General features: G+C 42.6%; 1 protein-coding gene across 1 annotated transcript in view; it reads right to left on the bottom strand.

Annotated features, from left to right (window-relative positions):
* Nucleotides 1-27991, bottom strand: part of TPH2 (tryptophan hydroxylase 2) — an 88730-nt gene that overhangs the window by 37069 nt on the left and 23670 nt on the right. The window contains exons 6-8 of the mRNA XM_033117627.1: nt 21458-21654; nt 17451-17586; nt 884-1010 (exon numbers count right to left, since the gene is read on the bottom strand). Coding sequence (XP_032973518.1) covers nt 884-1010; nt 17451-17586; nt 21458-21654 — 460 coding nt within the window. The remainder of the gene's footprint in view (nt 1-883; nt 1011-17450; nt 17587-21457; nt 21655-27991) is intronic.

Raw genomic sequence — 27991 nt, 5'->3', positions numbered from 1 at the left:
TCTTGGTGGGAGTGAAAAATATTCCCACATGTCCGATAAACCATCAATGTGTATCTCTGTCAAACACACACAACTTAAGATCCCACTTTTTCTTCCTCCGGTAGCTTTGCTCATTGAGGCTAACAGACTGGTCCCTGTAGGTAAGTGAGTTTGCTAAACTGCTCTCTCTGACCCTGGGCTCTGTAAATAAGGCACATGAACTTATAAGGTCTAGCTCTCCAGCATCTTAAAGGTAGCCGCCAACATTTCCTCTCATGTTGCTTGTTTTGAGAAGAAACTTGCTGAGACCATAGCATGAAGTAAATCTTTTTCCAGTTTTGTACTTACCATGATTGTTTAGCCTGAGGAGCTTATTGCTAACTCAAGTTGGGTCTTACCATTATCATAGCAACTAATCAAAGAGATGATCTCAAGTACAACCCCACCCCACCCTACCATCAATGCATACCTTTTACTATGACTAATAGTTCTAGGAAATAAACACCAAAACAAAATGAGTCAGCAAACTACAGGCCAAATCTGTCCCACCACCAGCTCTTGTAAATAAAGTTTTATTGGAACACAGCCATTCATTCATTTACATGTTGTCTGTGACTGCTTATATACCACAGTGACTGAGCTGAGTCACTGTGACAGAGACCTTATGACCTGACCTAAAATATCTTCTACCTAGCCAAACCCTGAATGAGAAAGATAAAACACACGTATTTCGATGGTTAATAAGCCAAGAACATACTGTGCTTCAAAAGAACACAACACAGAAAGGGACAGTCACCATGCCCTCTCCAGAACGTCTGCCTTAAAAGTCATAGTTGATAACTCTAAAGCTTCCTTCACCTTCAAATGGACATAAATACAACAGTTAAGTTGAAAATGAACTCACCGTGGCTAGTTTCTGAACGTCTTCATCTGATGCTCCCAGAGATGCCAGGCCTATTTCTTGTGAAAATTGAGCAAACTTTGGATCCGCAAGTAGTGGAACATGTCCCAGGAGTTCGTGACATGTGTCTCTGATAAGAAAACCATCACAAAGAAATGTTTTATGAGAAGCTTTAAACTACCACTGGTTAAAATTCTAAACATAACCTTGTTACTCTAATTAATTACTGTTACCAAATTTCATTAATTCTAAGGCTTTTATCACATCTTAACAGCTCTGAAATCCAATGTACCTTACAGTCAATGGCATCTTAAATTATACGATATATAATATTTTTAATAAAATAAGAGCAGCTATTGTAAAATGTTTACTCTATGCCAAGAATCTGATAAGTGTTTTACTATAACTATTATCTCTTTTAATACTCAAGAGAAACTTAGAGGATTAAAGTAATTTATTAGTGCAAAATCCAAAGGTCAGAAGTGGGTAAACTACAGCCCTAGACCAAATCTGGCCCACTGTCTGTTTTTGTAATAAAGCCAAAATTGAATCCAGCTTGTCATGATTTCTAATCTCTTGCTCTTAACCCTTAAATTGCACTGCATCTCATGTTACACTTTGCCAGACACTGGGAAACAGCAGAGCATCATATTGTCATCATCAAAGTGACATTTCCCAGAGACAATTTATCTGCCTATAACACAAAGAATTCCCTTGAGCCTGCACCTTGGAAGACCCTCCCAGTCCTCTGCTTTCTTAGCCTGAATTAGGTGATAATAGAAGCTTAGACCCTCTCTCATTTGGCTGAACTTCCATTTGGAGCCAGATGACCAGGCAAAGGCAGGTAGGTATGTGTCGCCAACAAGCAAGGCAGATGACTTACTGAGTCATTGCCATGAATCACAACTCTTCCCTGATGCCAAGCTACATTGGAATGCAGTCTCCTATGACTCTCTGGGACTAGATCAAGAGACAGCAATATATTTACTTTCGTGACAAAAACTCATTAGCCTGGTAGTAATGAAAAGCTGTTCTCTGGTTTCACTTGGGCTCCTATGGAGTGTATCACTTTAAATAGGTGCTATGATATAAATGCCAGGTGCTACCACCATTATTACAAGTATAAAGTAGGTTAGGTGGTCATGTGGTTGAAGCCAGTGAATGGTGGTCAAAGGCACAAGATAGATGCCCACATAAAACGGATGGCATTATTCAATCAAAAAATCTTGTTCCCACAACTTCAACCACATCCCCAACCGTGGCCAGCCACTTCATAGACATGTCAGGCTGAAAGGCAGCCAAGTGAGATTTGTGGACATGATCCTAAAAGAAACTCCAAATTCATTCCTTGTCAACTGTGTGCCAATAGCTTTATTTCTTGTACAGAAACGCGATTTGTGGGAAATGATATGTGCTGTTTGTTCCCCAATCACAATGTCGAAAGCAGAGAATCAGACTTACTGAATTTTAGAGGATAAGGTGAATTTCAATGTTATCTAAGCCTCTCATTTTACCTATGAATAAATTGAGGACAGAAGGGGGGGAAGGTAACATATATGAGCTCATATTGTATACTGGATATTGTACTAAATGTTTTCATATCACGTTACTAATTTAATCTTCCCATACAAAGAAGCTCTATTATTCCCATCTGACGAATGGGGAAACTAAAATTTCATAAACTTAAGCATCTTTTCCAAGGTCACTCTGTTCTAAGAGGCAGCGATAAGATTTGAAATCAGGTTCCTCTGCATCAAAGCTATGCTCTTTCTGCTCTGCTGTTTTAACTCGTATTTGTGTAAATGAGAAGAGGGTGTGCCATGGTTTAGGTTGTGAGGAGGAGAGTTCAACTAAGTTGGTTCACACAAATAAAACTGTAGTATGCCATAAGTCTCTTTTCCAGCCAATCAGTGGTCTTCAACCCTCAAATTACTTGAGGAGCCTTTTTTAAAACTGTCCGGGATACACCTGAGCATCTGTATTTTTTAAAAATCTCTGCAGGCGACAATAAGACACAGCCAGGGCGGAGACCCAATGTCATCACTTATAATGCTAGAAGCTCTGCTGACAGGCTTCAAGCAACTAGTTTTTGAAACTAAAGCTGAATGTGACTATGTAATTTTGAGCTGCCCACATTTAATTCCACTACAATTACATCATTGATACTGGAGAATAAAGAAAGGAGGTGACATAAAGGTCACTGGATAGCTAATTATTCCTCCATGTGCATTTGATTCAGTTAAAAGTCTAATTCTTCCACAGTAGGAGTGGGCCCTATAGACTCACTCCTGTGATCCGGTTTTTAAAAGGTCATGCAGTCTGCACCAATGTTGGAATTAGGATCAAGGTGGCCCACCATGGATAAATCTGAATACCCCCATTGTAGTCTATGATGTAAATACTAAAGCACCCCTACTGATCCAGGCAGAAATATGGGACAATAATAATTCCAAAAGTAGACCAGATGTCAAACTCCAGGGAAATACTGAAGATGTTTTTAGCTCATGGTATGAATAAATGAGGTGAGCACTAAAATGATTTTTGTGGCCAACCCGTATTGAATTCTTATTGTGGGTCAGGCACTGTGCTAAGTGCTTCATAAATGTGAGAATAGGAGAGGCTGTGGCTACCATCGTGGTAAATTCTGGATTTACTTTTGAGCTTGTTAAATACTTGATGTAGGCTGCTGCAGAAGACATTCTTCTGTCTACATAGGTCCTAATGGAGTCCGAAAGGTAGAAGGGAAAGTGAAAAGCTGGCCATTACAAAGGAAAGAGGAAGGAAAATACAAGAGATCCAAAGACATTAGGAGTCAATTCTCTATGGTAGAAAAAGGGTTGTCACCTGGATTTTAAGTTAAGGTGTCATTATAAAGCCTGTAACTCGCAGCCAATTTAAGAACCTTTAATAGCATTACAATGACAATGTAATCCAACTATACACAGAAGAGGAAAAAAGAAATTATACATTTGAAAGGAAAAACAATCACACACTACAGCAGCATAAGTTATAGTTTCATTAAGAATGAAAGCCTGAAGCAATGTGTCCAACAGAAGCATCCATGGCACTTCAGGGGTGCCCGTTGCCCTGTTCTAAGTAGAAACGATCGCTCTGTATTGCGCTAGTCTATGCCCTCTCCTCGATCATCCTTCCATCTCCAGGCAGAGGAAACCTGAGGAAGAGCGGCTACTCAGATTGCTGAGCAAGTATAGCTGCAGTACATACAGGAACCCCACTTCTCCTCGAGCCAAGGTTTTAAGCACCTATATTTCAAGACCAGAAAGAAGGTTATTATTCTTTGAGACTTTATCGGAACAACCTCAGAAATAGACACCAGATTATTCTCTATCCCCACGTCTTCAGCTAACACTGTAGGATGTAGACAAAGTCAACGGAAGTAGATCTTTAATATTACTAACCAAAGCAATTAGTTAACTTTGAAAAGTCTACATTTCTTTTGTTTCTTTGAGACTGAAGGACTTAGAAGCTGGGTTGACTAAAGCTCTTCGGGGCTGAAAGAGGTTCCCGACTCCTGGGGGTCCAAGGGAGCAAGCTGAGCCTTCTCTCCAACCTTTGCATCAATTAGGTTCCGTTGGGATGAAAGCATGCCATTTCCCCCGATTTACAAAATGCAATAGCTAGTATGTCCTGCAAGTAAAGTAGCTCCCTACCTTGGGTATGTATGTCATCCATAGCTGGACCCCTGAGTATCTAATTATGAACAGGTTTCCGATGTGAGTCCACAACTCTTGCCTTATTTCACCAGATCGTTCTTAAAAGATTCAATTATTTGTCTATAATTGCACCTGTCAGTACATGCTGCCTCCGATCTCTACATCGGCAAACTTTCCTCTTTTTAACTCACATCCCTTTGATGCATTTTTGCCTGAATAATGCTTTTCAGAGCCCTTTTCACAATAGCGCCCTGTTCACTGGAAATGTAGGACCTTTCAAAACTGTTAACACTGTAAAACATCATGTCTCCTTTTGAAAAAGAAAAAAAATAAAGACAGAAAGAATGAATGAAAAGCTAGAGCTGATATCAGACAGTAAACTTTGGCTGCTCTAAATTGGAATCTTCTCTGATAAGCCCTGTTAGAAGGATTCTAAAGCCTCCCAAAATGGCCTACAAAAGGGCCTGGGCAAAATGCCTCCAGGGAATTCTTAAATCATTCTAAGAAAGTTGCCGTTTTTTCTGCTGCCTGGAGAAATAAGGGTCCCGGTTGTTAAATGCAAATTCAAAACGAGCCTGGCATTTTTTCCCCCTCTTATCCGTTGGCAAAGCCGACTGTTTCACACTACCTGTTGAACAGCTCCTTTTTATTTCTGCTGTAAATTGAAGGCTTTAACAAGCAATGAGCGAGCATCCAACATTTGCTTCCCATCTCAAATCAGCAAATCTGTCTTTCAAACCATATTTCTATAGGTTTTGTTTGTTCTAAATGACACAGAAGCCAATACTTTAGCTAAATCATGAAGAGAAAGAAAGGAAGATGAGTGGGAGGACTGGAGCCCTTGCATTGAGGAAAAGAAGCAGGGGGATGAGCTGGAAAGCAAAATGGGGTGGTGGTGGTTGTTTTTTTCAGCGTTCACACCACATTTGGTGGATAAGAGCCAGTCATCTAGGATAACACGCCGGGAAGCATTGAAAAGACGGTGGCCCAGTTTGTTTTCACTGCACTAAGGAGATGATAATAGGAATTAATTTGGTATAGAAGCAGTTTTTGTTTTTCAGTGCTCGCTCTGGAGCCATATACGGAGTTTCTGTAGTTTAGATTTAAAATGGCATACTGTATAATCTGGCCCAGATTTTCGGCAGCTCTTATGATCATTTCCTCTTCACCTCCTTATCCCAGTGCAGATAAACACACACGTGGCCTTGTTGTCACAAAGCCAAGCCCTGGAAAAAGTCTTCTTTCCTTATTTCCCCCTAGGAATCATAAGAAAGACCACCAATGTTACTCTTCGGCACTATGATTTTTTTGAGATGGGCAGAAGAGACTGTAGTTATCTTTATCGAAATTTAGCTCAAGAAGCATTTACTGTGGGCCTATTATGGGCTGGGTACTATGTTAGGAACTGAGGCTTCAAAGTGAATAAGGCATAATCCTAGTGTAACTCCTACCAAAGTCACATTATGGTTCCATAAAAGTACAGTCAAACAGCAAGCCCTAACATTCCTGACCCAGGGAAAGGAAGTTTCCAGTTCTTACAAGAACCACAGACAAACTGGAGGGGAAACTGTTGATATGTCTCTAGTTCCCCATCTCAGATATTTCTTATTTCTTAAAGAAAGAAGAGGTTTCTACCTCTTTCCCTGCCTCCCCCCAACCCAATTTAAATAAATATTAAGGGGGCAATATCACACAATGGTTAAAAGCATATACTCTGCAGGCAGACCCAAGTCCCTACCCACATTCCTCCATAAGCATATTACTTAGAGCAGTGCTGTGCAATAGGACTTTCTGCAATGAGGGAAGTACTCTATGTATGCATCGCCCAGTATGGTAGTCCCTTGGCAAAGGGGGCTATTGAACAATTAAAATGTGGCTAGTGCTACTGAGGCACTGAATTATAGTTGTATTTAATTTTAATTCATACATTTAAATAGCCATATCTCTGCCACATTGGACAGCCCAGATATATTGTTTTCTCAGCTATAAAATGGAGATTATAAGGGTCTCTATCTCATGGAGTTCTTAAATAATGCAGTAAGATAACACATTAAATGTAATCTCCCAACAAGTTATGCATTAGTAGTCATATTACATTGAGTGGTAATTACACCTAAGTCTATTATATTTCAATAAGTTTTGCTCTTTTGGAATATATTTTATTACTTAAATATGAAGCAGTAAGAGTCTCAAAGACAGAGGTCATGCTATGTTCATCTTTGGTTTCCCAGTGCTTAGAAAAGCATGGCACATAATAGACGTTCAATGACTGCTTTTTGAACTCAACTGAATAGAAGAGTGATGAAGGGGCGTTATTGCTCCATATCTAGGTAAACCCAAGCGAACCCCGATTACAATTTTTCTAATTTCCAGTGTAGCATAAGAGCTTTGGACTAGATCTTAGTTTTACTATTTTCTAGTTGTGTGACTATAGGGAAATGACCTGACCTCTTTGAACCTTGGACTTGCCATCTGTAAAATGGTGACAACGCTGCCTACCTCACAGAGGTGCGTGGGATGGTGCCAGATGAACAGAATGTGTGTGGGAAATGTCAGATCCCGTTTTCCTTCTCTCTCAGGGTGGCTTCCATGCCTGTCAATAGATGTACTAATTCTCTACACAGTAGTGAAGGGTAGGAACCACAGTTATCGCTTCCTGGCCTAAAAATATTCAATCATTTTGAATTTCTTTTGAACTTGCAATTTAAAATGCAAATATTCCTGAAAAAAAAGTTCTCCTAGGTCATCTCAGTCATCCACACCTGGAGGTACATCAATGAGCTTCTCACTGAACACATGGCACTGAGGGAATATAAATTATGAGTCAGGTACAAGTGCCTATGAGTGCTACTTTTAGATTACAGGCGCCATGCAAAGAAGGTGAACCTTTGGGGGTGAAGTAGTGGGAAAAAGGAATTCTGCTTTGAATCTGCTAAAAAAATTTTAATTTAAAAAAATTAAGTAAATATATATTGACATATATTTTTGGTAAAAAATTATATATACATACATATTTATGTATATATGTATACATATATATATGCAGTATATATATATATATATATATATATACACACACACACACACACACACACACACACACACACATGCTTTATTCCAAGTCACTACATTTAACAGCCTAAAAGAATAAAAGCAGGGCTCCAACAGGCACTTAGACACAAATTTGGTTTCAAAATGCACAGGTTTTAAAAAATGTCTAGGGTTGTTGGTTTTGTTTTTATAGAATGTCTATTGTTAGAGTGAGCTCTTGAGACAAAAGTCTCTGTAAAAAGTCTTAGGGGCTACTTTTGCTTTTAGACACTTCACAAAACCCGACATGATATTATGATGGAAAACTTGGGAGTCCCGGTCTAGGCGTGTGGCCTTGAAACTAAGGACACGCTGGAATTTTATGAGGCACATCAGCCTCCACATGAATTTAAGAGGTGCCAAGTCAGAGTGACCTACTTCGTATTTACATAAAGCTTTTTCTCTTCAAAGATCAAAGCCGTTATTTCATCATCCCTCCCACGGGGAGGTTAAGTGGTTTGCCGCCAGTCACACAGAGCTGACAGTGGAGCCTGGATGTCAGGGCATGCAGTCCGTAGGTCCTTCTGCCTGTGGACGTGGACACAGCGCCCTTCTCTCTGCATTTCTACACTGTACTGAGGCACTTTTCCCTTCTTTTTCCAATAAAGTAGGAGATACTGCCTCTTGATAAATGGGGAAGGCTAATGGACGTCCTGTGAAGATCAAAGGAGAGGGAGGGCTTCTCGCAAGCCTGGTAGTTGGACGGGAGACTGGAACGGACAACGACACAACGCTGATCCATCCAATAGGCACACACAGTACTTAGCAGGGCCACCAAATTAAAGTAAGAAAGTGTTACTTTACTATCTCATACAAAACTTATAGTTAGAAAACCAAGAAAGAAGCCATTCAGCTTCAGCACATATAAGTTTTGAGTTTTTCTGTTTAGTGCTACTGTTTAACATAAAACAGTGGTTAATCCCACAAATACCAGCACTACTGCCTGATTTCAAATTCTGACTCCCTCACTTGCCAGCTGTGTGACCTTGGGCAAGTTACTTAACCTTCCAGTGCCTCGGTTTCCTCATCCATAAACTCAGAATAATAATAGTAGGAACTCAAATGGTTGTTGTGAGTATTAAATGAGTTTATCCACATACAAACTTCAAATACTGCCTGGCATATAGTAGTTGATATATACATGTTTGCTGTGACTAGTAAGAAAAAGAAAAATGCTGCTGTTGTTGTTTTTATTGTTATTGAAATGATCTTCGTTAGTGGATGGAAGGGATGACAATATTTTCAGGTGTTAGGGCCACTAACATCTTAACTAGTCCTGGGTGTAGCCCCAACCAAACTTCTCCTGAGGGGGGAGATGGCTGCTACGCTGGGGGTTACAATGCAGGCACAGGAGGCCAGAAGGGATTGCCTTTCAGAGAACATGTCATTTTTGGAGAATCACTGGTAGTAATGCTTCTTTGCAGTCCTGAACAGCAAACGTGAAAATAGCCCTGTGGACGTAGCCAGGTGGCTAAGCAGGAAGTTTGGCACCGGGTTTGGGTGTCCTGTGGGAAAGAGCAAGTCTAAGCTGAACAAAACTCCTAGGAAGGAAGGTTAAAGTCTACGACGCTCTGGCTGATCCTCCTGGCTGTGCCGTGAGACCTTGCTCAGACTTGACTGTAGCCAGGCCCGACACTAAAAACACCCATGATTGCCAGGGTGTAAGTCAGACACGTTCACAAACCCATAATCTCTCAGATGGCAGCAAGGAGGGAAAGCTGGGAAAAGAAAGATCCTATTTTTCCTCTCACTGCAGACCTAGTAAGAGGCATCTGTTGGATTAAGAGAAAAGGACCCAACTTTTCTTATAAATTTGAAAGCCTGAGTCTTTACCTGCTGATATTATCACTTAACAAGTGAGGACTAATGTCTGAGCCACAAGAAAAGGAAATAAATGACATCTTCTGCCAGTTTTAGAGAGGGCTCTGTTCTAATAAGCAAGGGCTCAGCATAAAATTCATTTACTTTACTTAGAAAAGGGAGGAAAAATATGCCAGAAATAATTCACTTTTACTTTTCTTGTAAAATTGAAACACGGTGGCCATTATAAGAACACTCACCTGACTGCCAAACCTTTTTTAAACTTTAAAACAGTTATATTTAAAAATAACATTAATTGCCCCTAAAACGCTCAACTGCGGCAAGAAAGATTTTCCTTAATGCAAAAGCGGTTCGTTGTAGTATGGCAATAAATGTTGCCATATTAGTCACTGGTGTCATGAATTATTTCCTAATGATTGAAAGTTTGCTCTTTGATTTGAAAAGTGACACAGCAGGCACATGTAGAAGAAGACGCATGCACGTTAGTGTGGGCTGATAATCGCTCGTCCTCATGCAGCCCTCAGTGTAGAGCTCCTCGATGGAATAAGCTTATACTCTGCTGGACCAAGTATATTTTTGTTACTAGTATGTTAAGCACACCCCCTGAAAAATAAAACGGAAGGAATATTTTTAAATGTTTTCATTAAAGCATTTTGAAAAAGGGATTTCTGAGGCAAAATTGCACAATTACTTTGGCAATAGCTCTTCTGGAAAGACAGATAGTGCACTGGCTCACCCTCAGAGAATTGATGTCAAAGAATATGACTTTCTACTTTAAATTCCCGGTTGTTTCTCCCTGAGCAATGGAAAAGGGGTTGGGGGCTTGTGCCCTGGGCAATGTTTTATGTTCCAAAGGGTACCCGGTACAGAATCATGAGACATCTGCCACCTGTGGTCTCCAACCAGAAATCTAGAACAGGGTGGATTTGGCCTACACTGAAGAGAACAAGACTGGATGGTCCTATGCAACTAGGAGTAATGCCTTAGAAAATAGGGTCTCTTGCCCCACCTCCTTTATTTCTGAGATCTCAGTCAAGTCCCTACAGCTTCTGAAGGAACACATGAAAGTTGACCCCAGAAGAATATGGTTCCATTAAACTGTGTTTCTTATTAAAGAGGTCTGTATTTCTAAGATACCACCAGCCATCAGGACTACAGATCTGATAGCAAATAGTACACCCAAGCCCATGTGGGCATGCATACTCAGGAAGCTAGTATTCCACACCCACCTTGTACAAAACACAAGTCTGTAGGAACTACGACGATGGGAGACCACAGATCCCTAGAAGGAAGTGCCACGGGAAGACAAGCCAAACGAACTAAAGCAGAGCTAGGAGTGGGGGGATAAACACAACATCGGAAATCTAAAGCACCCTCTGAAAACCAGAAGCTTGATGTCAGAGACCGGACCAGGCCAAACCCGACCAGGGACTGAGGGAAAGATGCCTCCCTCCGACTCACCTCTCTTTCCAGGATGCCGAAGACTTTCCTAAACTGAATCACCAAGCACTCCAGCAAGAAGCTTCTAGAGACAAATTCAGACATGTTCCTACCTCTCTGATCCACTCTCCTCCGTAGGGGAAAAGTACCCTCTCACTTTGGACGTGGACAACATCCCCCACCACCACCATGGACAGCTGTGGCGGTGCTGCTCAGGGCTTCAGCCCACTTTGGATTCAGTTTTCACTTTATAAGCCAGGTTTGGGGACCCACTCCAACCTTAGTCTGGATCTTCTTCCTGCACGGCCTTTCCCAACTGGTCTAGCGTTAATTACAGGCTTCTGAAGGAGAACTGACACATGAACAAACAATTACCACGCAGTATCGTAAGTGCTAACCTAGAAGTAAGGCAAAGTGCTACAGGAATAGCTAACTATGCCTAGAAAAGTCTTCACAGAGAAGGCTGTGACTGAGCTTTAATCCTAGAGATGTAAAGGATTTTACCGGACTCATTCCAAGCAGAATGAACCACCTGTGCAAAAAAGATGGAGTCATGAACCAGCAGTTTCGTGGGGATGGTGAGAGGTCCAGTGTGGCTGGACCATAAGGTTGTAGAGTGGGCAGAAAGAGAAGCAGGTATGGTTTGATGAGATCAAACTTCTTCCCTATATGTAACAGGGAACCAAGAGAAACTAAACAAGGGAATGTGATTCTCAGATTTATGTTGTAGAAAGGAAACAGAGTCTACAGATTGCTTCTAAGAGACAGGAACATAATAATTGGCAGATGGAGCAGCAGTATTAACAAGGCCGGTCAAATTTCTTCTTCTAGAACAGTGCTTCTCACCAAGAGCAATGCTGTGCCTCCCCCACACACACCCACACACACACACACACACACAAAAGGACATTTGGCAATATCCCGAGACATCTTCGGTTGCACATCTGACAGGAGTGGAAGGGTGCTCTTGACATCTAGTGGGTAGAGGTCAGGGATGCTGCTAAACATTCTCCAACTCACAGGACAGCTCCCAAAATACCACTAGTGCCAAGGTGGAGAAATCCTGTCCTAACAGACGATGAGGTGGCCAGGAGATGCAATGTGGCACAGCCCATGATGGACGGCCCAGAGAGGCAAAGGACAGACCAGGAGATCATGGGGCATCTCAGATTTGTGTTCTGCCACTAGCCACAGGCTGGGTGATGCTCACACACCCACGCAACTTGGCACTCTGCATCTTTCCCTTCCATTCCACTGAGTGAGACGGATGCTATTATTGGGATAACCTTGAATTTAACCCAACCGACTTTTTTTTAAAGGAAATCGTTTGCAAACTTCAATACTCAATTAGTGACAAGGTTGCTGGCAATCACAGCTGATCAAAGCATGCAGCTATGCACTGCCTCCGGCGCTACTCAAAGGGAGAAACAGCAAGAATATCTCCTTCCTTCTGGCAACATCAGCACCTTTCAACCCAGGTAAAAGCATGTGGAACAGCAACTCGTCCCACCAAGGAAACCAGGTTCTCCAAGACTTTCTCTAGCGTCCTCCAGGCCAGAAAACTTTCCCCAGGGAATCAATCCAATCTGCCATCACTTTTTAAATCCAAGTCCCATTATTTGGCCATGTTTAGAGAACCCAGAATCTTTAAAATGCAAAATGCAAAAAGCAAGCCAAAGATGTGTGTAAAACCCAATGTGTGTTGAAAGCTGTGATATCAAAATAACGTTCTACCCAGCCTGAAAGGAAAATATAATTCTTTTTTTCAGATTATGTCTTTTTGCTGCTTTCACTCTCCTTTCTACCTGCATCTATCTTCAGGGATCACACTGGTCTCATTAAGCACTGCCTCCACTGCAACAGTTCAGCGATTGAAGGCAGTTATTTGGAAGCAGAGTACAAACACAGTAGCCAAGTTGAACTTCACAAACTGGAGAATCTGCCCTCTTGGTTTTCAATTGAGGAAATGGGATTTCGTTACAAAGACAATGCCTGTGAAAGGGCTTGGGCAGGAAGCAGCACTCCGGTATAGTGTCCCATAGATTCAAACTATGTGGCTGGGAAAGGACTTGGTTGGGGCTTTGCAACACACAGGATTAAAGGGATCTTTACTTAAACCGTTGTCGGCATAGCGTGTTTCGAGAAGGATTCAGTGGAAACTGGTAGCAGTGGTCGCCTCTGGGGAAAACGAAGTGGGTGTAGAGGGAGCCAAAGAGGGAAAGGAAGTCCGTGTTCACAGTATACCCTTCCATAGCTTTGAATTCTGAATCATGTACATGTATTACCTGTCATAAAAGAATAGGAATGATTTTTTTCAAAGAATGGTATAAAACCCACCAATAAGAAAAAGAGCCTGTAAAAACAGCCCCAAGTTAGTGAATCCCAAGTTTCCATCCTCTGAATTAGGCTCCTCTTGTCTGAGTCGTCATAGGAGACAAGTAAGAAGGAAACACTCAAATCTATAGTGGGAGCTTTAAATTCACTTCTGATTTTCCACCCTTATTTCCAAATACAAGGGCTTCTCCATCTGGAGGTCCCAACCATTGGCACCTCAAAGACAATGTGCCCCCAACCCAAATCGTCCTCTTCTCTCCCTCCTCCCTCCAAGCCAGACACTCCACCAATCTTTTCAATCATAATTAAAAATAACTATACATTCAGCTTCCCAATCGAAATACCTGAGAGTTACCTTAGGGACCCGCCCCTCTCCTCACCGTCATCAGAGTCGCCAAATAGTGTTAACTCCATCTCATTGTTTTTCTCAAAAGCTCCCTCTTGTCCTGTCTCACTGAGTTTTCCTAATTCGATGCCTTATAAACAATACACCTTCACTGGAATGTGAGTTTCCTGCCTGGTTTTCCAGCTCTTTCATCCCCCATCATCTTCCTTAAACAAGATGATCCGATCATGCCTAAGAAGCTTGGATAGCTCTTTACTGACTACAGAATTGAGCCCAAAGGACCTAGCTTGGCAAAGAGCCATTTACACTGAGGACTTAAAGAAACATTTCATCACCTAATATGTAACCAATGCATTGGCCATTTGGGTGTAACAAGCCTTGTTCGTCTATGCCACTTGTGTGCCTCCACAACTTTGCATTTGTTGTTTCCTTGACTTCAAAGTTTTCCCTTCCCTCCACACCCTGCCTTGTCCTAAAAAGAAATTCCTACACCCACCCCCCCACCCCCACCCCCCCTCCCGCCCCTCTTTGAACCCCCCCCACACACGCAGTTTATACCTTCTCTGAAAAGCCTTTCAGGATTGCTTCCTCCTCTGTGCTCCTCTGAAACTTTGTATATAGCCCCAGTGTAGCCCTAACCACACTCTTTCATAATTATTTATGTTTCTATCTCCCCTGCCAGAAGGCTGAGCTGCTTTAAAAAAAAAAAAAAAAAAAAAAAAGCTGCTATATTTTATTCATTTTTGAATCCACTGCACCTCCCTGCTAGCATTGCACATAATGTTTGCTGAATGAATTGGCTGAAAGTACATTGGTAAAAATGTAACACATTATCCCCAAATTTTATAGACTACTGTGGCTAAAATCTCATTTCTTTGCCCTCTCTCTCTGCATACCTATTGGCGGGCTATCACAGGTCTCAGGAGGGCCGGTTATTCAAAGGGAACTAACAAAGTGCTTGCTGTTTGTAAACAGGGCCATTTGTAAACCCTCTGGGCCAGATTTAGAGATTGCCTTTCCTTTCTAACTCTTGACAACTTTCCTTTGAGCCCTCACTCCACTCTAAGAAGCATTTCTTTTCCAAATGTCTTGAGCCCTATAAGTAACCTTTGTTTACCCTAAAAACACTTTCAGGGAAGCTGACAGGAGCTTAAAAAACAATGCAGTGGTTCTGCAGGGACCCACCCGGTCAGTGAGCCCCATGCCCACCTAGGAGGGCGGATGGGGCTTCGTAGGCTCAGCTCCAATCTCTGCCCACGTAACTACTTGAATCTCCAAGCGCTCTCTGCTCCCCAGTGAAGACAATGGCAGCCCATTAATCACAAGATTATTCAAGTAAAACAGCATCATAAGCAACCTAATAACCCTAGTGGCCTGAGGAACTGTGGTCTTTTGGGTTCCTGGACCCAATTTCAGTGTGTGGGTGGGGGGTAGTTTTCCCACCAACAAGGAGAAATACTCTGTGACACCACCTAGGGGTCCTATAATTTAACTCAATTCTACCCAGAGAGAGCACCAGATTCCACAGGTGAAGGGCTCAGTGCCATCAGACTGCGCTCCCCCACCCGCTTCAAACCCCAGTGACAAGTCCAGCTTTGTCATCTGGGCTTCCGACCAGCCTACTACAGTGTCAAGGTTACAACAACTCCTGCCTTGGGTTTCAGACACCAGTCGTAAGTCCAGGTTGCTACCTGAGCTTCTGATTGACTGGCTATCCCCAGGTTTGATTAATTTGCTACAGCAGCTCACAGAATTCAGAGAAGCATTTTACTTACTGGATGACTGATTTATTATAAAAGGATGTGAAAAAGGACACAGATGAACATCCAGTTGGAAGAGATACATGGGGCAAGGTATGTGGGATGGGGCGGATAGCTTCCCAGAAGCTCTCTGAAACCATCCTTTTGGTTTTTTATGGAAGCTTCATTACATAGGCCTGATTGATTGAATAATTGGCCATTGGCCATTGATTGAACTCCCTTCCAACCCCTCTTCCTTCCCCAGAGGCCAATAGGGTGAGACTGAAAGTTCCAACTCTCCAATCACAGGGTTGGTTCCCCTGACAGCCAGCTTACACTCTTAGATGACCTGGAGGCTTTCCAAAAGTCACCTCATTAACATAACAAAAGACTACGTTTCCTCTGTCACCAAGGACATTTCAAAGGTTTTAGAAGCTTCCTTCCGGAAATGGGGACAAAGACCAAATACGTGTTTCTTATTATAAATCACAATGTTACAAGTGGGTGACAAATTAGACTGGAGCTAGGCACTCGTTTGAATGGAGTCCAAGGGGGTAAAGACCTCGAGATTGCTCCCAGCTTCCGGGAGCTTCTGCTCTGTTCTCTCCACCTGGAATGTTCCTCCCAGATATAATCACATTCTGAACTCTGCTCAAATGTCACCTCCCAAGAGGTTGCCCTAATGACTCAATTCAAAAAAGGGGCACCCATCACTCTTCATTTCCTCCCCCCGCTTTATTTGTCTTCATAGCACTTTTAGCACATAATAGCACTTGTGCTTGATGCCCTATTACTTATCTATCTGTTTATATGCTGGCTATTGTCTCCCCCAAACCCCCACCTCATTCTTCCAGCGGGGCAGAGACTTTGTCTTGTTCCTGGACAGTCCAACAACACAGCAGTCTCCCAGTAAGTGTTTGGTGTTTTGTTTTGTTTTTTCAAAGCACACAAAGAATTATATTTCAGAGCACTACTCTCAAAGTTTATGATTTCAGGGAAGATTAAAATGTTAAAACATATATATATAGTTACATACATATAACAGATGGATAATAAGGAGAGTAAATGACAGATTTTCTGAGGAAGGACAGATTATGCACAGGGTGGCAAGTGTTTCCCAGAGGAGATGGAACTTGCATCCACCTTGAAGGCAGTGGAAAATTCAGGAAGTTCAGGAAAAGAGCCCCGCGCATTTCACCCCGAGAGACTGTGCAATGCCAGGTGTCATGAGGCCAAATCATTAACATGTGCGGGTTTCCAACTTACCCTCTGCCCTGAGCCCACCCCTGAGCGAGCATTCAGCATCACCGCGTGGCTTCTCTCTGCACTCTTAGACCACCCATTGTCCAAGAGAGAAAGGGAAGAAGTCCCAAAGCTGGAATCTCTGAAGGAAAGCTGACAGAGCCCAAGAAGAATCACAAACCCCATATACATCTAGAGGTGGTGAGTAGGGCTGCAGGAATGTTCAAGAAACTAACACGTCAGGGAGAGCAGAGCACAGAGTTCTGAGTTTGGGGGTGATGAAAGGACGGAAGAAGCAGGGATTGGTACTGCGTGGGTAAGCTCCTTAACATGAGAAGAGCCTCTGCATGGGAGAAGCACGTGTGTCCTAGCTGTGTGTCAATGGTTACTTTGCCCCTCTGTGCCTTCATCGCTTCCTCAGTAAAAACAGAGATCCTAATGGTACCTTTACCACAGGGTGACCATGGGGATTAAATGACTTGATGAGAGCAGCATCTGGCCGGTGGGAATTATCCTTATTATGAGAATTCCATCTTCAACGCAACATTATCCTAACGGTCTCTACGGATCATGGCTTTATGACAATTACACATGGCTTAAGGAGCAATGTCATCAACAGCCTGACCGAAGTGGAAGGTTCAGTGCTGGCATAAATTTAGAGAGGCAAGCGAGACTGTCAAAGGCCCCCATATACCCAGCTGAGCAGTCTGATCTTGCATCGAGCCCTTCTTTCTCCAGGTGAGTGCTGAGCATCTTACCAGCTAGAAGGATGCAATTACTCAGGAGGAAAAGAGGGCCTCCGTCACTTTCAAATAAACGGAGCAGTGACCACTCTACAGTGAGGTAGTCTCCATCCAGCCATGGCTTCCAGGGTGGGTACTCACGGTTCCGGGGTGTAGAGGGGGTCCGAGCCATGCCGGATGTACTGAGTACAGTGGAACACTCTGTAGGCCAGTCCTGCCAGAAAGTCTCGCGGACTCAGATATCCAGCCACCGGCCTCACTGTGAAGCCAGATCGTTCTAAGGAGGCAACAGAAAGAGCCAACTAAATATCACCCTGACAGGACATGAGGGCCCATGACAGGGCTTCCTACCATGTTTCCCCGAAAATGAGACCGGGTCTTATATCAATTTTTGCTCCAAAAGACACATTAAGGCATATTTTCAGGGGATGTCTTATTTTTTCATGTACAACAATCTACATTTGTTCAAATATAGTCATGTCATCTTCTTCTGGAACATCGTCATAACGTACTGAATGCACCCGTCTGGCTGACGATTTTAACTGGGGCTTATTTTCAGGTAGGCCTTATTTTTGGGGAAACACGGTATTATTTATAAGGATATTCTAGAAACAAAGTAATCGAGGTCCTAAAACTCTTGACAATTAAATGACATATACAGTTGACCCTTGATAACGTGGGTTTGAAGTGCCCGGGTCCACTTGTCTGTAGATTTATTTCCATAAGTACAGTCTGCCCTTCCTATGCACAGGTTTCACAACTGCAGATTCGACCAACTGAGGATCAAAACAAGTATGTTCACTTTCCCAGCCACGTTTTCCCAACCTGAATGGAAAGTACTGTGTTCTATCTGCGGTTGGTTGAATCTGGGGATGGGAAGGGCCGACTGCAGAGTTCAGTTATATGCGGATTTTCACTGCGCAGGCAGCCCCTGCATTGCTCTAGGGTCAACTGTACTGTTAGCAGCTATGGCGTCATGCCTTCTACTTACTAAAACACACTGTCCAGTGACGGTTTCCAGGGGGACAACAGATTCATTAAAATGGAAAGAAAGATGAAAAAAATATTTAAGGATTTAAATTCAGAAGCCAAGTTAAAATAAGAAAGCTCAAATACACAGGAGATTGCCATCTAGAGCAATGCTTACCACGCCATTACCTGGTATCTTTCTAGAACACACACACCTAGGAAGGGATGCATTCTTCGTGTGTGCGGTCAGGTAACACACACACAGCTAATTCACTCCCTTGACTAGCATTGTGGAATCAGTTCACACTGCAGCTTTCTACTGTCAGCACCACCTAATTCCTTCATTCTATATTGTTGTTTTCTGTGATGTTATGAAAGCAATCACATCGGTTACTGAAATTTGAAGCGGTACACTAAAGCTCTATATGATTCGTTGGTTTATGGTAAGAGGGAGCAAACTAAGCAGCGTATCATAAAATCTATAAAATCGTTCTACGTTGCTAACTCAGTTAGGCTGTGGACCATCCATGTTCTCAGTTTCAGGGCTTCTTACTGCTTCCTCCCCAGGAAGGCCCAGGAATTTACACGACTGGAGGACTACTCTTCTCTCACATATCAGCCTTATAGAGGCTCATCCTGAAAACCTCAGCTCATTAGGACAGCACCTCGGAATGGTCATAAATGGTTTTTAAAGACAAAAACCAATTAAGTTTATAAAACAAGTCCCTCTGGAGTTTCTGGTGTCTACAAGGAAATCACCCTGTTCTCCGCCTCCTCAGACCCATAATTTTAACAGGATTATGTTCATTCCAAAGCTTTCACTTTGGATTGTTCCCCACCGAATATCAAAAAGATAAGTGCGGGTTCTTCTTTTTCTATTTTATGTCTATTAAACCAGTGTATCCCACGTGTGGGACAGGAGCATTGGTACGCAGAGGAATAGTTTTTATTTTAATAGTTACATATTTTATTTTTATATAAAGTTTTTAAAATATGCATCTATCACATCAAGAACTCTCAATTTGTGGATACCATTGCTTTAAAAGTTTCCTTTTTAAATAAATTAGGTATTTTTAAAGTGATTCAACTAAAAGAAATAAAAACACATATACTGACATTGTGCTTGCTATATGCCAATGAATGACACATAGCAGTTCACCAAGGGTTGTGAGCAACAACAATAAAACAATAATAACAATAATAACAACCAAGACTCTGCTATACTTAATGTGTGCCAAGCAATGACATTAGGGCTATAAGGCATATCGATTAGTTTACCCTCCCAACCCATTGTGAGGTAGATAAAATTGTTATCTTCATTTGTGGGGAAGAAACTGAGGCAGAGGGAGGTTAAGGTAACTCATCTAAAGTCACACAGCTATGAACTCGCAGAGTGGGGACTTAATCCCAGGGCATCCAGAATCCATGCTATACCATACCACCTCTCATAAAAGTGCTAAGTTTGGAGACACATATGGCAAACATTATGAGATGACATTCTAATTACTGGAGTTTGAGAAACAATGAAGCAGAAAGCAACCGCCATATATGAGCAACCAAGCCCATGGTAAATATATAATATGCACATAACTCTGTGGGAAAAGAAGAGGGACATGTCAAAGGCAGGGCCATTAGGGAAAATATAATCTAGTTAAGCAACAGCATAAGGCATTGAGCAAACAGGGGCAGATGAAGCGACACTGACCAGTGGTTCTCCACCCCTTCCCCTCAGAAACAAATATCGTGGATGATGTTTATCCACGGGGCCCTCTCATGGTGCTAGGTGTGGTTCTCAGTGTAACAGTTGTCAGACCACGCCTGTCTCTCTCCTGATACACACATGATCTAGAATGACAGCAGAGTGGGAGAGATCATGATGGATGTTATGATCAGGATTCACAAAGAAAGCAGGACTTGCTCTGAGTCTTGAAGAATGGGTAGAAATTGAAGATGTAGAGAAGATATGCCTTTTCTAACGTGGGGCAGCGTCTAAGCCAAAGTATGAAGAGCCCACAGCAAAGAACAGGGGGATTGTGCAGTGTAGTCCTAGCACGAGACAAATGTGGAAAGCTGGGTCAGGGCCTTGAGTTGAAGCTGAGCAATTCAGAACTTGATAGTACAAATCAGAAATCAGCGAACTACGATCGAGCTTGCCATGAATCTTTGTACGCCCCATGCGCTAAGAATAGTTCTTACATTCTGTAGTGGTCACTTAAAGGTTATATAAGTGCCTACATAGCAGTCTCAATTTTGCCTCTCGGCCAACAAAGCCTAAAATATTTACTATCTGGCCTTTTACAGAAAAAGAATGTTTGCTAACCCCAATAAAAACAAAGGAGAGCCGCTGATAGCTTCTGAGCAGAGATGCCAGAAAGGAAGGAATGCTTTACGGATAGACCTTTATCTGGAAGCAGTGGAGAGGAGAGGAAAGGGGGGAAAGATACAGATGTCAAGGTTGTAAAATGATGGGGACCTCGATTTGGGTGATGGCATTTGAATGGGAAGTAAAGGACAAGTTCACAGTGGGTCACAATGCTAGAAGTGGCAATGCTTCTAATCCTTAGTTGAATAAATGGCCCTCAAAAGATGTCCACGTCCTAAGCCCCCAAACCTGTGAATAGGTTCCCTTATGTGGGAAAATGGACTTTACAGATGTGATTAAGTGAAGGATCTGGAGATGGGGAGATGCTCCTGGATTATTCAGGTGGGGCTGATATAATCACAAGGATCCTTATCAGAGGGAAGCAGGAGGGTCAGACTCAGAGAAGGAACTATGATGATGGAAGCAAGAGTTTAGAATAATGTAAGTAAGGGGCCATGAGCCAAGGAGCACAGGTAGATCTCTAGAAACTGAAAAAGACGAGGAAACACGGTCCTTCAGAAGAAACACAGCCCTGCCACGGCCTTGACTGTAGACGTCTGATCTCCAGAACTGCAAGCGAATCCGTTTGTGCTGTTTGAAGTCGCGAAGTTTGTGGTAATGTGTGGACAGCTGCTCCATCCCCCTGCCCAAAGTCCCTGCCTCCCGAAGGGGACCCCAGATAACTGTTGGTTCAATGCTCTTCTTTTTAAATCAAAAGGAGTTTTTCCTTTTTGGAACAAGGGCCACTGCGGCCACATGTGTCCTTGGAAGGCACACGAGGACGTTGGCCGGGAAGACAGCCTGTGTGAAGCCTTACCTTTCAGAAACATGGAGACGTCTTCCAGTTGCGGCACGTTGTCCTCCCTGTAGCCACAGTATTTAGTCAGCAGAGGGAAGTTTTTCAAATACTCCCGGCAAGCATGAGTGGGATAGAGTTTGGAGAGCTCCCGGAACACAACACCCCAAGTTTTAGTTTCTTCCTCCGTGTACTCCACTCTGGGGATGGGCTGACCACTAGGCAGGAGAGAAAACAAAAGAGTGTCTAGCTCAGAATCTAGCTCTGGGTCGCTGAGTTAAGTATAGTCTCACCTTCATACGTATTACAAGTCAGATTCTTATAAAGTGGGACAACCGAGTGTCTAAAAAAATCCCATTAAGTATTATTTAAAGTTAAGTGCTAACCTTCTAAAGTTGTGTGTCTGTGTTTGGACTTCCCTATAAATGATTTGATTAAGCTACATCGTCACACATCCTTATGAAAATTTCATAAGATTTATATTCTTACACTGAGATCAGTAACAAGTAAGAGTTCTGGGTTGGAAAGAACCAGTTCAGGTAAAAAGCTATGTTCTGAGAGCCTTATCTGCAATCACCCGATAACAGTAATAAACAGATATTTTCTCATGAAAATAAAATCATCTCTGCGTTCTCTTTGTCCCTTGTGGGGCATTCGCCCCAATCCGTAATTTGTTCTTTGTTCAGTGAACAAAATGTCTGGGAAATACTAAAAGACTACGCTAAATGCAAAACTGAGAGCTTTGCAAACTGCAAAATAGGAGCATTTATTACACATCATGCTGAGAGGTGCACACATTAAACCCTCTCCGTTTAGGAGAGGGGTCAGCAAACCCTTTCTGTAAAGGGCCAGGAAGTAAATATTGCAGGCTTGTGTGCCATATAGTCTCTGTGATGACTGTTCAGTTCTGACATTGTATCTTGGAGGCAGCCATAGACAATACAGAAACAAATGAACATAGCCTATGTTCTAATAAAACTTTCTTTACAAAACCAGACAGTGGGCCGGGTTTGGTCCATGAGCAGTAGTGTGCTGACGCCTGGTTTAGACCATTGAGAGGTGGCCCTGGACTGGAGCGATCAGGGAGAGATTCCTGGAGGAGACACACATAAGCTGAGCCTTGTTGGCCAGGTACGATCTGCAAGTTCCCGCACAGAAAGAAAGGTGAGAAAAGAAACGCTGTTCTGAAAGCGGGCAGCAGCCACGAGCAGGGAGCACAACTCCTGAGGTACCCTGGGACCAGTGGACAGAGGGAACAAAGACATGTGCTTTTGCAAACTATTGCTTAAGGGACCCCGAATCTGAATTTAGCCTCGGAATAAAATACCTATTTGGAAAGTGAAAGTCGGGTTTGAGAAGATATCTCACAACACGTTCAACAGCCACATGCAGCACTCCCCTTTGCTGACCCTGGTCACTCATCAGAAAGTCTCCACACACAACATATGGAAGTCCAAATACATACACATACAACTAGGAATTTTGCCCTGGGAATCTAAGTAACCCAGCCTGTAGCCGCAGCCACCACGGGAGCCCAAGTACAGAGACTAACTGTCACTCAGGGTTGCTGCAACAGCAGTGCACTTTCTACAAGCTGAGGCCATTCCAGAGCACCCCCTGGGGTAGTAAAACCAGGAAGGAGGATGAGAGCAAGAGTAGGATAGCAAACAGATTTCCCGCCTCCAACCCTCTATGTACCTCAGTGGTGGTGCCAAAATGCTTTCTTTTTAAAGTTCAGATCCAAATGTGGTTCCCACTGCCCCAAATTATTATTTTTTAATCAACTGCAGTCCACGAGGGATGGGGGAATAACACACATGCAAGAAAGAACCAGAAATTAACATTTGCTTTCTCTCAGTACCAAGACTAGGGCTTATACAAACCAAATTAGAACAAGGTTAGCATTGTTTAAATTTGGCTGTTGATAACAAATAAAAAAAAAACCCACCACCTGACATATAGTTGCTCAGAAGATCAAGGCTGTGAACACTTAGCATCTGTGATGAATTTAGAATGAAAGCTTGAAATGGAAAGACAAAAATAGAAAGGACGTAAAAAAAAATAAATATATAAACGGTCCACCTCCAGTTCCAGAAAATTCAACGCAATCAATATGAGTCAGGTAAGCCAATAAAGCTAATAAGGGTTGTGCCCGGTCGGAAGGTAGAAAAGCGATGAGGCTGAAACAATAAGTGAAATATTGAGCAGCCATTTGAAAAGAATCGTTAGGTCAAACTTTTCCCTTCAATATCAATCTGCAAACATGCAGCATTTCAAAAGGCAGCGGAATGTAGTCAACAGGAAGCAGCAGGAGGAAAACAAGTGTGAGTCGGGGGGGAAAGAACGCGAGACTCAGCTCTGGTTCTTAGTCGTGAATGCCCAGTGTCACAATCTTGATAATATGGGGGGTAGTGGAGATCCTCGTTTGTTTCCACTTGTCTAACTGGCCTGCTCTTTGAGTTAATGGCCGGGCCAGTACAGGATTCTTTCCTTGCTCAGTCACTGGTAAGTCTGCCTCCGATCATTCCAAGGGATTTCTCTCACCACTCTAACCCAGCCACCCACCACCATCCCCACCCCAACCCCATCCCCCCTAACTCTTTAACGGAAATGTTTAAAAATCAGCTTCATCACAAAGTCAAGGCCAGTTCTATCCATTTAATTTCTATTTTAAATCTTCAAATACAGAAAAAATAAGAAACTTCCCTTTTTTTTGTAGTTAATACAAAAAAATTAGTTAATACCTGTATTAACTAATAATAGCTATATAATAATAGCTCATCTTGGAGAGCTTACTATGGTGGCAAACACTTTTCTAAGGTTGTTTTTATACGATTTAACCCATTTGATTTGCACAACTCCGTGAGGTAGACACTATTATTATCCCCATTTTACAGATGAGGAAATTGAGGCTCAGAGAGATTAAGCCATTTGCCTAAAATGATGGTGCCAGGCTCAAGACTGGCTGTAGTCTTAGTTGATTAGTATATACCAATGAAGTAAAAAATGTATTCCAGACACTAACCTATTTTCACATACCAAACTAAAATAAGGTTTATAGGCGTGCGCAGTCATTCATACAAAGAAGATCTCATATACAATCAGATGTAAACATGATGCTACCATATATTTGCAGGTCACATACTTTTGTAGATATTTTCATATTAATTTACTCATTTACCCTTCTCAGTAAGACTGGGATGGTTCTGGGTTCCTCAACAGAATAAGCATGTACTTGGGGAACAGGAATGTACGGGCAGCCATGTATTTTTTTAAAAACTTTGAAATTTGACATTTGGAAAAATAAAAATCATAGTCATGGGAAAAATCAGAATACATTGTACTCTTTTGTACTTGTTATGGGTTGGTGGGTTTCTTGTGAAGTAGATATGAGAAGGATGACAGAGGGGTGTCCTGATCTTTCTAGGGCTCGGGATATACATCCATATATCATTATGCATCTCTCTATGACTACATGTTATAATATGTACATTACAGGTGTCATATTTCAGCATCCTAAAACTCTCTTCTCATTTAAGTACTCCAGATTCTAGAAAAATCCACCAGCAGTTGAAGCCAGCCATCTCCCTGCAGGTGACGTTAAGAGGCAGCAGAAATGGCCCTACCACCAGCAAAGTCCTCTCGTGTCACCCTGCCCACCTAGACCCCACCCCCCAGTCTAACAGGAAACAAGAGATGCACAGTATTGTGGGGAGGCCCGGGTTCGCGGACAGGGCAGGTCCTTTCGCCATCCCTAAGTGACGAGGGCAGGCTGTGCCATGACACTTATTTATAAGGACTGCAGACGCCCACGAGAAGTGAGATCTGGCATCTTGTTTCCCAACTGGACCCTTGCTGAGCAGCAGATGCACAGACGCTCCCTGGTGCTGTCAGCAGAGAGGAAGATTGAGAGAGAGACAGTCCTGGGAGAGGATCTGGAAGCCTAGGAGTAGGACACTCTGTGAGGAAGAAGAGGGGACCCTTGCCATGTGTCCTTTGAAATTTGAGGTTCGCGTGAATGTGGAGCCTGATGCCCAGTGAAATGTAGAGAATTCCATGGGACTCCACACGATCTGCCTGGGAGGAAGATGGGGAAGATTCACCTCCCCAGTTCTGCTCAGTCCTCAGGAGGCAGAAGAATGTTCCAGTGGCTCCTGTCACACCTGATGTAGAAGCACTGAAGCACAGGGGCGTGAGGGGGACCCAAGCCATGGCGTGCCCATCCTGGACAAGGGGTTGGTGGTATGACAACTAATAAAACCAAAGGGAGGCAGGGTGCATCTCTGCAGGGGTGGGGGTGAAGGCAATGCTCCTGCTCCAAGAAACATACACAGAACACTATGCAGAAACCCTTTCAACAGAGACCACCCCATCGGAAAGAATCTCTCTGGCTTGAGGCCTGCCCACCTTTGACTGTCTAAACAGTCCAGTAAAAAGCCCTCAGCCTCCTCCGTCCCTCCTATCAGCCCCAACTCCAGAGGAACTAGGTTCTAGAAGAGGGAAGAAAAAGTGTCTCATCACTAGAGCGTGCATACCCACAAGTGCACACACACTACAAATAACTGAGGGGGAAAGAGGATACACTTCGAATCAAGTTTGAGATTCATCTTTTTTTAAATGAACTGGACTATATCTTAAATACGATAATGAGCCTATACTAATACAAATGAGACTATACTGATAATTGAAAATGACAGGAAATGAGACGTTGCTAAGGAACTAGCTCCCAGCAGGAACATAGGACCCAACACAAGACAGTTGAAAAGAGTGAGTGGGAAAAATAAAATCATTTTGCATAGGTATAAACCCCAACAAGATGAGACTCCTCAATGAACTAATTACATGTAAACATCACGAGATCTCTAGGGAGCGCCTCCATTTATATGGAATTAGTTGCGATCCGGAAATCTCAACAACCACCAAAATTATTATGCACAGATTCCTAATTCACCGGAGAAAAACAGATGTCTCTTTCAGCAGTTTCCATTCAGTGCAGTTTCTGCCCTCTTGCCAAAGGATGCTAAGAGTTTATAAATACGATAGGAAATCAGTGTTCAGTGGAGACATACCAGGAAAACGACTAAAATGGTCACCGTGGGGATTTAGGCTTGACAATGGAAAAATCTCCTGGTGCCCTATGTTACTCAGGGATGACTAAGAACTTTTTTTGAAAATACTGAAGGCTGTAGGAGGCATCTCTCTGCATGTACGTTTAAATTCCATTCTTCTCAGAGGCAGGGGGATGATTCTAAAACACCTGCCTCGTCCCTGCAGAGAGGAAAGAGTAGAAAGTGCATAGACAAACCTAATTGGGGGTAGGTACAGATACAGTTATTCTCTGTAAGTCCTGAGCTTGTTAGAGCAAAGTTGTTTAACAAATACATTTTTGACACTGAAATCCAGGGACATGTACCCCACTGAGGCTGAAATGGTGGGAGTTCTTTAGCCAGAGGAATAAGCAACAATGCTTTCGTTTTATTTAACTATTTGATCTTTCCTCCAGCAGGTCCAACAGCAAGGTATTTTCTTATATATATATATTCTTTTCAATTTGGGGAATTGGAAAACATTTGATCATGGTGCTACATCTTGGCTGCCTCCTGGAGTCCTTGCGGCCAGAATTCCTAAACGTGAGACGCAGTTTCTCTGCTTGTATTACCTTTAGAGGAACTCTAGTGTCTGGTAGCAATTCACTTATTTAGTGGAGGAAGATGTGACAGACTGCAGTTGATAGTGTTTACATCAAAACGGCAAGACCAGCTGAAATACAATGTAGATTGTGTTCTTTGAAAGCTGGATTTCCTCAGTGGCGAGGACTAAGCAGAGCAGAAGGTTAACAGAGAATTGGTTAAGGGGACTGGTGAGTGCGATAGAAATAGTTAGACATGAACTCGTTTTCTGTTTTATTTCATTACATGTTCCTCAGGGCAAGAGATGCCTCACTTATTCAAGAGCTATTTATCTGCCTGGAATAGACTGTCCTGTTCATCTCTGCCTCATCTTTTCTCTCTTTCCCCACCTGAGATCGTTCTCACTTTATTGACACTTCCACCTGGGAGTTGCAGAAGGGAAATGAGAAGAAGTGCACGTAAAATTCCATCAACCTTGCAACACAATAGCAATTAGCAGCTCCTCTAAGGGATTGGATAGGGCCTTTGGAGAAAGATTATGGGAACATGAAGGCAAGAGGTCTCTATCTTTGTTCTTTTTTGACTTATGACATGTATGTGCTACACTCCTCCATGAGCATACCCTGAATTCTGCATTTTTCCCAGGGCGCTATCTACAATTCATCCTCTCTCCTTCCCATCAAGAAAATACGTAAGAATATAGAAGAGTGAGATTGACATTATTCTACTATTATTATAGAATGATCTTGATTTTGATCTAATGTAATTTTTTAGAAAAAAAACATTCATCATTCACAAAATTTACTATTAGTTGTTACCAAGCATTTGTTACACTTCTTATAACTGAGGTGACACAACAGTGCGCAGAAATTTCGATCAGTACTTACAACTCGCTGTAATGTCACCTAGTACTATGCTGGTTGGT

This window comes from Rhinolophus ferrumequinum, chromosome 10 (assembly GCF_004115265.2).
Source record: "Rhinolophus ferrumequinum isolate MPI-CBG mRhiFer1 chromosome 10, mRhiFer1_v1.p, whole genome shotgun sequence".
NCBI classification, from domain to species: domain Eukaryota; kingdom Metazoa; phylum Chordata; class Mammalia; order Chiroptera; family Rhinolophidae; genus Rhinolophus; species Rhinolophus ferrumequinum.
This window is presented reverse-complemented; position numbering and strand designations above follow the sequence as displayed.